Consider the following 12,115-nt stretch of genomic DNA (forward strand, 5'->3'; position numbering starts at 1 on the left):
TAAAAATATATTTAATTTAAAATATTAGGACTCAGTCGCTATTAGAAGATTAATTCTGAATTGACGAACTCAATGGATAGTTTTTACTTGGATTAAATTTCCATTAGTGTGTAAATAATTTGTAGGGATGAAAGTTTTATGCTAAAAATAAACCTGGTAAAAAAAGTCTTGTTTTTAGGATATTAAGATAAAAAAAAAATATTATTAACATTAGGATAAAATTATTTCATTATCCTAACAACAGTCGCTCAACTGCCTTTACTTGTTGGAAATAGACCACGACAAATACGGTAAATAATTACCTTTAAAAAGCAATTAAATGTAGGTGTTGTTAGTGCTTTGATGGCTATCACGTATTCAAAATGTAATATAAAGTAATGTTTTAATTATGACATCTTTATTTGCGTGTTTTGAAACCACAAATAGTATAAACTATATTATTTCACTAATATTTTTTGCACCTATGTTATTTTAAGCTTTTTATGCTAATAACCCAAAATAGACTTGCATTTAGTTTTTAGATAAACGTAACTAAAGTGTCCATGTACTTTAGTAAATCCAAAGCCATCACCCTTTTACATGAGAGGAAATCAGATCATTGGTTTGTGCTGTGTTGTGGATGAGATTAATGTTTTTAATGTAAAAAAATTGTTTAAGTATTTATAATATGTTTTTTAATAATATATATATATATATATAGTTTTAAATATTGATATTATGACATATCAAATGATATTAGTTTTAAAATATTAAGACCGTAATATATTAGATTAATTCGAGTTAACTTGTTAAATTTACAATTCAAGTCATGAGACTGTAACAATAATATAAAAAAAATCAAAATAAATACGAACATCAATTTCTATCAAATCCAATATAAAAAAAATAACATTGAATAAAAAAATAAAAAAAATACTTGAGTCAAACTATCAAACTTGCAACCGAGGTTATAAGATTAGGATAACAAAAAAATAATATAAATCTCAATTTTTAACCAATTTAAAGAATGAAATAAGAAAAAAATCAATTAAAAATAAATAAAAAAATCCAAGTCAACTAAGGCTAATCTATAAAACTGGTGACTTCGGTCAAAAGACCGGGATAAGTTTATACAAAACAAATAAAAAAAAGATAAAGTTCCATTTACAACAGATCCAATATTGAATATTGAAATAAAAAAATAAAATAACTCAATAAGATTAAGACAACTTCACATAAAAAATTTTAAATAAAAATACAAAGATCAATTCCCAAACAACCTAATATTTGAAAGATTTTATTGATAAAAAATAAATAAAAAAGAAAAAATTTGAGTTATTGAAGTGTTAAAAAAAACATATATTTAATTAAAAAATAATTTTAAAACATAACCAAAATCCATCTGAAGTAGCCTATAATATAGATTATAAGATCAAATAAAAAGTAAATAAAAAAATTTAGATTTTCATTCATTTATCGAAAGGCACACCATTAACACCAAAGCAAGCTAGGAATAATAATTTCTAATTTCTTTTTCATATTCATAAATATTAACAACTTAGTTTGCACCTGTATTTTATAGGGGTGAGTAAAAAAACCAATAAACCGAGAAAATCGAACAAAAAATAACTAAAAAAACCGAATGGAAAAAAAACTAAATTAACCTATTAAAAAATCATAAAAAACTTCTAGTTCGGTTTTCAAAGTTTGAAATTAATTGAACTGAACTAAACCGAACCAGTTCAATCAGACCATCACTTAAAAAAAAAAACTATAAATATCATGCTTTTTCTAACCCTAAATCTAAAACTTAAACTTTGCTTTCTGCATTCCCTAAACATAAATGTAGTTTCCCTCCCTCCCTTTCTCTTTGCATGTCTTCCCTCTCTTTCTCTTTGCATCTATCCTCTTTGATTGGAAATGAAGACTGAGTTGGTGCAACTGAGTTGGATCAACCGCCATTGAGAGTGAGTTTAGGGTTTTTCTTTTGCCGGTGTGTGGTGGTGGCTCTAGAACAAAGTCGAGGGAAGATTGAAGAGTAAAAAAAAAGAGATTGTTTAGACTAGCATGTAAGGGTGACCCTTACTCTTTGATTTGTTTTCTCTTGTTCAAATAATAATATTTTGATGGTTTTACATTTTAATAACATATTATTTGTTGATTTTTTTTTGTTTTTTTTCTCTTTAGTCAAATGACTTCTGTTCTTTCCTTTTGTGTTGTGTATCTTTTTGTAAAGTTTAATTTTTAGGCAAAGATCTAACAAAAAGAAAATTGTGGTTGAGTTTTTGGATATCATGCATGCTCAACCAATTTAAAACAAAGCTATACCTGTTGAAAAAGCTAAGATTTCTCAGAAAATAAGCACAGAAAGCATAAATATCTGAAATTAGAAACAAAAAAAAATAGAATCCTTTAAAAAATATGATCAGTGAAAAAACTCGAAAATAATTTTCGGTTTAAATTTGTTTGGAAGAAGAAAAAATTGAACCGAATTGAACCAAATAAGGTCGGTTTAAACCGGTTTTTGGTTTAGTTCAGTTCAAAAACTTGAAAAAATATAATTTAATTTGATTATTTATTTTGATTGAAAATCAGACTGAACCAAAAATTCTTTTTTAAAGGGGTTGATTGAGCTTTCTTTGATTTTTTTTAATTGTTTTTTGCTTACAAACTGAGAATTAGAGAGAAGCCGATTGTAGAGCACAGGAGATGAGGGAGTTTATTTTTAGATGCACAAAACTTGAAATTAGAGATTTTTCTTTTCAATTTGATAGCAAAATTATTCATTTACTTCATTATAATAACAATCTCTTAATTTTTCTATTTTTTTGTTGACAAATATTTTTCACGTTAAAGCATATATATAAACTATTATAGATAAATTATAATTTTCAAAACTAGAAAAACTTTAATTACATCCAAACCTAGAAAGAGATACAGTAACTCTTCCTTGCGATATTGAAAGTCTATTTATTTAAATGCACAATATCAATCTAAAAATTGTCAGAAATTTAGTTTTCATTTATATAAAAATTAGCTTGAAGATAATTTACATTTATGAACCAAAATAAAAAGAAGAATTAGTTGTCAATTAAAAAAAAATCCATCAATACTTTTGTTTTAAAATACAGTAAATAGTGTAAAAATATCAAGAACATTAAATAATAAAAAAATTTAATCAAAATTCAAATCATCCAATGTGTCCATGTACAAACAAATTGATTAAAATTCGAAAAAAACATGAATTCCAATCAGTCTTTTTTACTAACCGTTTGATATTATGTTTTAAAAATTTTAAAATTTTTTATTTTAAATTAATATATTTTAAAATTATTTTTTTAATATACTAATTTTAAAAATAAAAAAATATTACTATATATATAAAAAATATTTTAAAAAACAATTATAACTAAATTATACCTAGACTCTTAAACATGCTATCAGTCAACCTTAATTAAATAAGTGCTTCCTTAATTTATGCAAAAAAGAAAAAAAAACACAGCATACCAGCTCGATTCCATTCCAATGGCTTCGTCTCCAACTCTCCCGCAAGATTCAACCCCAGACCCAAATACTCTCTCACAAAACCCTAACAACACAAACCCAGATCAAATTCAACGAACATTACCTGATGATGATGATGATAACCAATTCCCCAAAACCCTAACCCTTGAAATCCCGAACCCTAACTCACAAGAAGATGACCCAACCAACCAAAACCATGACGACTTCGAAGACCTCACCCTTTTCTCTCCCACCACAACCACTACCACCACCACCTCCCGTCGTGCTGGGGGTGGACGGAAAAGCAGGAAGGCTAACCAAAAACGACGTGTACAGGTTAAAAAGTCTGAAAAAAAGCTTGAAACTTTAAGCCAAACCCTAAATCCAATCCCCTTTGTACCCAACAAAATCCTCGACCTCGCTTCACATGAAACCCTTTTAAAAAAATTGGGTTTGTGGGAATTTGTGCATTTGCAATTTGATACTAATATTCGTGCTGATTTGCTAGCACAATTGATTGCTGGTTATAATCCTGCGATGCGGGGTAGTTATGTTAATGAGGTTAAGATCATGGTCAATCGTGCTGATTTAGGGCGTGCTTTGAAGTTACCGGTGAAGAAAGAGAAAGGTAGTGTAGGAGATGGTGCATCTGATGTTATGGAGAGTGCGGAATCAATTGGGTTTATAGAGGAGTTGGTGTCAAATTGGATTTTGTTACATGAGGATACTTGGATGATGCCGCCAGATATATTGAACTGGATTAAATTGATTAAAGAAGGGAATTTTGACAAATTGGATTGGGCTGGAATGATTTGGTATATGGTAGAGAAAGAGTTGAATGCAGAACCTGGTTTAGGAAATTGTTATTATGCGTCGCATTTGCAGTGTTTGATAAAGTGCCAGAGAGAGGAGTTGTTGAAGGAGGAAAGTCTTAAAATGGAGATTGATGTTAAGGATGATGAAGATGATGAGGGTGCGAAGATGGAGCAGAGTGTGATGATGGAAGAGGGTGCGGAGATGGGTGAGGAGTTTAGGGGTGAATCATCTGTGTTAGAAGAGCATAGAATTGAGTTGAGTCTTGGAGGGATGGATAATGCGGGGAAGGAAGAGGTGGAGAATGTGGGTGATGAGGATGTGATGGATTTTGAGGGGAGGAAAGAGGAAGAAGATCAGGGTCAGTGGGGAAAGATCAGTATGGATGGGCATTATCTGCAGCCATGTGGTAGTTTTAGTCAAGTTGGGGGAATGGAATTTGAGGAAGAGAGGAAACAGCAGGATGAGGTGGAGGGAGAGGAAGAGGGGAAGAGAGGAGAGGAAGAGGGGAAGGGAGGAGAGGAAGGAGAGGAAGAGGAAGGGGAGGAGGATGAAGAGGAGGGGGAAGAGGACGATGATATTGGTTTCCATATTGCAGCCAGAGGGAATATTTTGGAGGGCATAAGCTCTGAGAATCTTCTTGAGGTTATGGGAGCAGCTCAAGTTCCTTTTAGTTCAGGTGTCCAAATTCATGATAATGTATCTTCCAGGGAATTTCTCGTTTCTAGGGTTGATACAGAGACAATACCAGGCGGTTCTTCAATTTTTGGTAATGTTGGTGGAAGCAAGAGGGTGATTGAGCATCTTCAGAGTGATATACCGCATCACTCACTTAATGGTGGTAATAAGAGGATGCGGAGTGATGGGCATTGGGATGCAAAGCCGTATTCGGACTTTGATAGTTTTGAGGAGGAAATGCAGCATATGATGGGAAAAGCCAGAATGATGATGGAGGAAAAGGAGCAGTCATGTCAGGAAATGAGTATGCATCAACAGGTGTTGTATAATGAGTTGCAGGAGCGTGAAAACTTCATTCAGCAGTTGCAGAAGACCAAGATGGAAGAGCAGCGGAAGAGCCAGTTAGAGGTTTATAGGCTTGAACGTGAACTGTATATGATGGGAAATCTTTTAGAGGGCTATAGAAAGGCGTTGAAGGAGACACACAAGGCATTTTCTGAATACAGAGCAAGATGCCAACTACCTGAAGAACCGATTTATAAGGATACTGGGTCTGGTGGTCTTGTTTTGAGCACCATGGAGTTGGAGAAGCAGCGCTTGAAGCAAGAGGAGGAAGAAAGGCTAAACCGTGTATTTCTTGAGAAGTTGGTTAAGGAATTTGAAGCAGAGTGCATTCCTAAATTTGAAGGATATGAGAATACTGTTAAGTTGCTGAGTGACAAGTTACTGGTTGTTGGGGAAAAATTCAATCTCTTGAAGGAAATGTCTGAAAAGCGAAAGGTGTCAAAGATGTCAGAATGTGTTGCCACTGAGGACTGCAATACAGCTAAAGAATATGTTCCAACTGAAGAATGTGTTTCAGCTGAAGAATCAGTTGTAGTACAGGCTCCTGCCCCTGCCGAAGAATCTGTTCCAGTTGTAGTGCAGGCTCCTGCCGAAGAATCTGTTCCAGTGGTAGTACGGGCTCCTGCCCCTGCCCCTGCCGAAGAATCTGTTCCCGTTGTAGTACAGGCTCCTGCCCCTGCCCCTGCCCCTGCCGCTGCCGAAGAATCTGTTCCAGTTGTAGTGCAGGCTCCTGCCGAAGAATCTGTTCCAGTTGTGGAACGTGCTCCTGCTGAAGAATGTGATCCAATGGAAGAATGCGTTCCAACAGAAGGATGAATTGCTCTCAAGTCTGTTTGGACTTTTAAGATGTAGGTAAAGGACAGCTCTTTTATGTAAGCTGATGCAGCTTTTCACATATCGTAGTCTAATATATGCTCTTAAAGTTTTGTATCAAGTACCTTCGAGAATTGAAGCTTCATGTCACATAGTTTGCTTACATTTTCATTCTAACTTCAAATGTGGTATGCGTTTGAGCAAAGCTATGTACTGAGACCACAACTATTTCCACTCATCTGATTTATCAATAATATGTTAATTTTATTGTTTGGTGAATGATTATTAACCGAGAAAAAAACATACAACTGGATAGCACTTTGTGAAACAATAGGAAGCTGGTTTATTTTGGATAATTTTCCCCTCCAAAACTCGTCACTTTTGGTCTATTCCCCCTTCCTGCTTCACCATCTTGTTGTTCATCATTGTCTCGACCTATATTTTTGGGCATTTTCTTCAGTTATTTGGTTTTGTTATTCATACGATCTATGTGATCTTTGTATGAGTAGTTTCTGTAAGAATATTGCTTTTGGGGTTAGAACTTAGAAATATTGTAAAAAATAGAATTGCTGTAAGTTGTGAAGCTTTTCAATTATCCTTATTGATTGTTGTAATTGGAAATTAGCTCTAGCTAATTTCTAAACTAATTTCTTATATATTTTATCCTGTATTCCATGAATTTTTTTTTCTTCACTGGCTTCTTATGTCTTCTCTGAGAGGGTTACAAGTGATCTTGAAATTCTCCTCTACTTCTATATATGCCGTAGAGTAAATCCTCTTACTATGCAAGTGGAACTGTGATTATTGTATGAATTTCTGCTAGAAATCTCAAAGAGCTTGCCTTCTCTTTTCTAGCACCATTTGATTACATCCTTTATATTTATGCAAGTCTTAATCACACTGTAGCTTAGAGGCGTTATATGCAAGCCTTTATATTTTGATTTCTTCTTCTGATGTAGTCGATAATTTTCTTTTATTGTTTCCATACAATCTAATTTTCTTGTTTCGTTATCTCATTCACGTGCTTTCAATTAATACTTAAATTCTTTTATTTCATTTTTCAACAATGCCAACAATGATTCTTTAGAGTTCTACTCTATACATCACCAGTGACTTTTTTCTTACCTTTCATTTCGGCAATAGTTTTGCGCATTAGTTGGAGACAGATGTTGCAGCCAATCGTTGTACATATGCTGAGTTTTCTCAATCACAGAATGACAGATATTGTGGCCAATACATATGCTGAGTTTTCTCAATCACAGAAAGAGCCAGGTCTCCGAATGTTGGTGGATGTCAAACCATGTTAAGATCAGCATGATTGCCATTAATGTCTAATCCTGAGACATTGGATAGAGCTTGGTTATTCAGTCATTCACAACACTGCTGTAGATCAGCATGATTGCCATTAATGTCTAATATTGGACTTGTTGTATGGCTGATTTAGCAGAATCATAATCCAGATTTCAGAGGTCCTCTATGGAAGCATGTGTTCTTTTTGCTTCATTGTCGGAGATATAAAGAGCATAATTTGTTCAGCTTGAGTTTGGGACCTAAACAAAGAATCCAATATTAAGGATGCTGGTGATGTAAATGAAAAAGATGAGCTAGAAGATGCACTTTAACACAATAACTTCAAATGAGTTTGATAAAGAAGTTAAAAAAAATATAATATGTGCATTTTAGTTGCATGAAATTGTTTGAATTGTCTAAAACGATAAATATGGTATTAAAAAAGTCTTATTATATTAATCTTTGTTAATTATTTAATTCCTTTCCTTCATATTTGATGTCTAACACATTATAGAGTTTGAGCAACAAGTTATCCCTTATCCTTTACACTCAATAAATATTATAATCCAATTTTACCTTTATTTTTCTATGTGTTTTAAAAAATTATATTTTTAGTTAAATTTAATTTTTGGTGCTAAAAAAAATAATAAAAAAAGTTTATAGAGAGAACAAGGTTAAGAAGAGTAGGAACTAAAAATAATAAGGGAATGATATGCAAAAGAGATAAAGAAAAATAAATTGCAGGATAAAGCAAAATTAAAAAATAAATGGAAAAGATCTTACGGACAGAAAATTTAATTAATTAAGAATGCATGGTCAAGAAGAAAATAGTATAATTGCCTAACAATATAAATATGAGACATTCAAACAAAGAGAAAAGACACATAGAGATTAAAAAAAGAGGCTTTTACAAACAAAATCCTAAACTAAACACAAGGAGACAAGGGAACAATAGAAACACAAGGAATTGTGCACACCTAAGAGTGATTCACGTGCCTCCTTTCTCTGATGATGGGTGATAAAATGCCTTGCAATGCTGACTAGCCCTTTGCACGTGAACAACACTTACCAATACTATTTTTCCAGTAGTTGTTTTGACCGAGCATGCTCCAAACGACCTGTAAAGATCAATTTTCAACCCTAATACATGATTTACTTGTTTTTATAACAATTTATGATTTGTTTGTTGATTTTTGACTCGTCATTGATATACATGTTTTGGTTTAATTCACAATAATTACATGATTTTCTTTTCCTTTTTGATTATATTTATTTACATTAATTGATCTTGTTGAAATAATAGTGATTATTCATGAAAGATATATTTTAAAAAATAATTTAATATGTGGTGAATTAATTTATATTGTGTAATGAAAAGAAACAAGTTAAACTTGAGTCTCTATTTACCATCATTTCAAATCTTGGCCTATAATAAAAAAAAAATGAGGATTAAACTTTGTTGATAAATTTGAAAGTTTAGATTATTATCCTAAATTTTTTTATCTTTAACCTTTAATAAATATACGTATTTGTTTAGGTGAATATTAACATGTATGTATAGTAGGTATTTTTATTATTAAAATTAAATAAAAAAAAACTTATTTTAGATAGGATGTTTTAGGATGATTTTCATATTCTTTTTAGTATAATCAATCCTTTACTTAAAAATCTATGAAAACTAGTTAGAGTTTTTAATTGCTATAAAACTGGATGACATCATTTTTTTACCCCTTTCATATAATCAACTCACCGAGATATCCTCTATGATAGCATAACAACTCCACTAGGAACTTTAGGGCTAAACAACTTGACATGCTTTATACATAATTTATGTTTATTTTTTTAAATTTATTAATTTGTTTACTATTCATTATTGTGGTTCTTGTATATATCTTTTTTCTATATATTCTTGTATACTATATTCTATATATTATTTATCTTTATTAATATCATGTATCTTTTTTTAAATTGAAAATTTCTTTACACTATGTCCTCATTAAATAACACCTTGTTACACACACTTTTCTCTAAGTTAGAATTAGAGTACTAGTGGTGCCATAATAGTTTTTGACATTGGCTAGCATTAATCAAGTTTTAGACTCTTGTCAAAAGTCTATATAGTCACAATTATTATCCAAAAGATTCTCCCTAATCTATACAGACATTCTAAGCCTTAGATTAGTGTTTTAAGGTTTACCCAGGCTATAAAGGATCCTTTTGAGACCAATAGGTTAGACAACTTACTCTTGCATATAATGGTTAGAGTCATTTCTTAGGATATCTCTTTATAATAAGATTAGGAAAATTAGTTATGCATGAAATTTTATAAGTGACAAGACAATCAAGATCAAAAAATATATTCAACATCCCATTGTCATTGAAGTTGATAAAATCCTATAAAAAACAATTGAAAACGACATCACGATAAGTCTAGATGTTACAAGCTTCCAATATAAAATACCATGATTTTGACAAAGAGATAATCTAATATATTAGAGCTTTCAATGTGTAGCTTGCTTTTCAAAATTTGATTGATTAATACTTAAAGAAAAGGGAGTTGATTTGTATTATAAATTAAATTTTTTTATATTTTCATTTTAGGAGGAATCAAAAGCTTGAAATTTTCTTCTCAAAATACATAGGTTAAACCACCTTATCAAAATCTATGGACAATTATTTTAAATCATTTATTATATTTTTAAATAAAAGAAATTTCATTCTTTTATTCTTGAAATTGACTGATTAATATATTCATAATATATCATACAATAAATATTTTTACTTAAGATAAAAACAAGAAATGCAAGGTGAAGTTGCTCATGACAATGATTTAAGGGTACTTCAGATTAATAAAAGAATATTTGGACCCAAAATCTTGAGGACTCATCTTTTATAAATAGGACATATTAAAATTTCTTTTTAAGAAACAGTCATAAAAGACACATAACAAAGTATAATTTGTAAACTCAATTTTTCTTGAAATATTTCATCAAACTAAGCTATGGTAAATGAAAAAGGAGCTCAAATTGGAGAAAATAAAATCATCATTTTGAAAGATGAAATGACTTAGTCAATTGGCTTCTTAAACAAACTCTTTAATCTAGGTAATTGAAAGACCTAACATATTGAAACAGATACATCATAATTTATATTAGTGATGCCTTCCTCTTGCTATCACATATAGGTTGAAACAAAATCTTTAACAGTCCCTCTACCTTGTCTTATATGATATCTTCATAAAAGAAAATCTTGAACTCTTACATAATAGATTGATGTTTGCCTCTCATTAATTCTATTACGTCTTGTTAAAGTTTTTTGTTGCCATATGAAGAAGTCATTATTCTTAAAGCATTTAAGGTTATTAATTTAAGCAAATGCTAGATCAATAAGTTTTAGAAATCTATCAATGAAGTTTATCGTCATATTAATAACATATTAAAAATGTATTATGAGTGAACACTTTAACCATCTAATCATATTAACAAGTTTCATGGTATCATCATTGAGTTTCAAGTATCCCATGTATTATGATTCAACTATGGAATGTGAATATCATGATGACAACTTGGGTCATTCATTTAAAAGTTGTAAGAACTTTAGGTATCAAGTCTAGAAATTAGAGAGCAAGGGACATGTTATATTTAAAAAGTATAATGGTATGTATTGTACCAACACCTTTATTGATGGTAAATTAAATATTAATATTTTTAATTTTTCATTAATGTATTAATCTGTAAAGTCTAATTTAAATTTTCAATTTAATAATTTTTTTTTAGAAAAACACATTGTATTACCAATGTCTTTTCTTTTGGAAAACTAAAAATTATTATTTTTGTTTTTTCCATCAATGTATTTTTCTATAAATTCTAATTGAAAATTTTGATTTAATAATTTTTTTTTCGAAACACACTAAATATCACCAATGTCTTTACTATTAGAAAATTAAAAATTAATATTTTCAATTTTCCATTGGTGTTTCTATATGTAAAGTTTAATTGAAATTTTCAATTTAATTTAAAAGTTTTAGAAACCTCCCAACTATCACCGACTACTTTAGTCCATTGGTGATTCCATCTACAAAGAAAAGTTATAAACAGTGCAAGTGAGAAGTTAACAATACCTTATCTCTTAGAAAAATACTGATGCACATTAACCATCAATTATCTTGTATGCACTAAAGAGTAGTAAATAATGCAAGTGAAAAGTGAATAATAACTTAGCTCTCGGGAAAGTACTAATGTATATTAACTATTGAAGATCCTGTATGCCATGAACAATAATAAATAGTGCAAGTGAGAAGTGAATAATAACTTAGCTCTTAGGAAAATAGCGACGTATATGAACCGTTGGTGATCCTATCTGTAATGAACAATAATAAACAATACAAGTAAGAAGTTAACAGTACCTTAGCTTTCAGAAAAATAACAACGTACGTTAATCATTAGTGATCTTTTACATATTGAACATTAATAAATAATGTAAGTGAGAAGTGAACAATACCTTAGCTCTTTGGAATATACCCAAATACTTAATCCGTTGATGTATCTGTTTGTATTTTACAAGTTTGTTGGCATGTCCATTGATGCAAAACATTTTGTGTTGCCAAATTATATTTATATTCCTTATGTTTTGATCATGTAAATACTTAAAATCACAACATCACATACAACACAATAACATCAGTTATATGTAT

General features: G+C 30.5%; 1 protein-coding gene across 8 annotated transcripts; it reads left to right on the top strand.

Annotated features, from left to right (window-relative positions):
- Window positions 1-3,427: 3,427 nt before the first annotated feature.
- LOC105135170 (uncharacterized abhydrolase domain-containing protein DDB_G0269086-like) lies at window positions 3,428-6,411 on the top strand. Of its 8 annotated transcripts, none has more exons than XM_011039918.1 (2): window positions 3,428-5,871; window positions 5,902-6,411. In XM_011039918.1, the coding sequence occupies exons 1-2, from the start codon at window positions 3,457-3,459 to the stop codon at window positions 6,133-6,135; spliced, it is 2,649 nt and encodes an 882-aa protein (XP_011038220.1). In that variant the 5' UTR covers window positions 3,428-3,456; the 3' UTR covers window positions 6,136-6,411. The 8 variants fall into 8 exon arrangements, with proteins under 8 accessions (XP_011038220.1, XP_011038224.1, XP_011038221.1 ...); XM_011039922.1 differs by having other exon boundaries at window positions 3,428-5,863; window positions 5,954-6,411; XM_011039919.1 differs by having other exon boundaries at window positions 3,428-5,859.
- The last annotated feature ends 5,704 nt before the right edge of the window (window positions 6,412-12,115 follow it).

The sequence above is a fragment of the Populus euphratica genome, unplaced genomic scaffold (assembly GCF_000495115.2).
Source record: "Populus euphratica unplaced genomic scaffold, PopEup_1.0 scaffold55.1, whole genome shotgun sequence".
NCBI classification, from domain to species: Eukaryota; Viridiplantae; Streptophyta; class Magnoliopsida; order Malpighiales; family Salicaceae; genus Populus; species Populus euphratica.

What these genes read in the sequence shown, in the direction of transcription:
- LOC105135170 (XM_011039917.1), top strand. Translation starts at nt 3,457, where the DNA reads ATGCAAAAAAGAAAAAAAAACACAGCATACCAGCTCGATTCCATTCCA.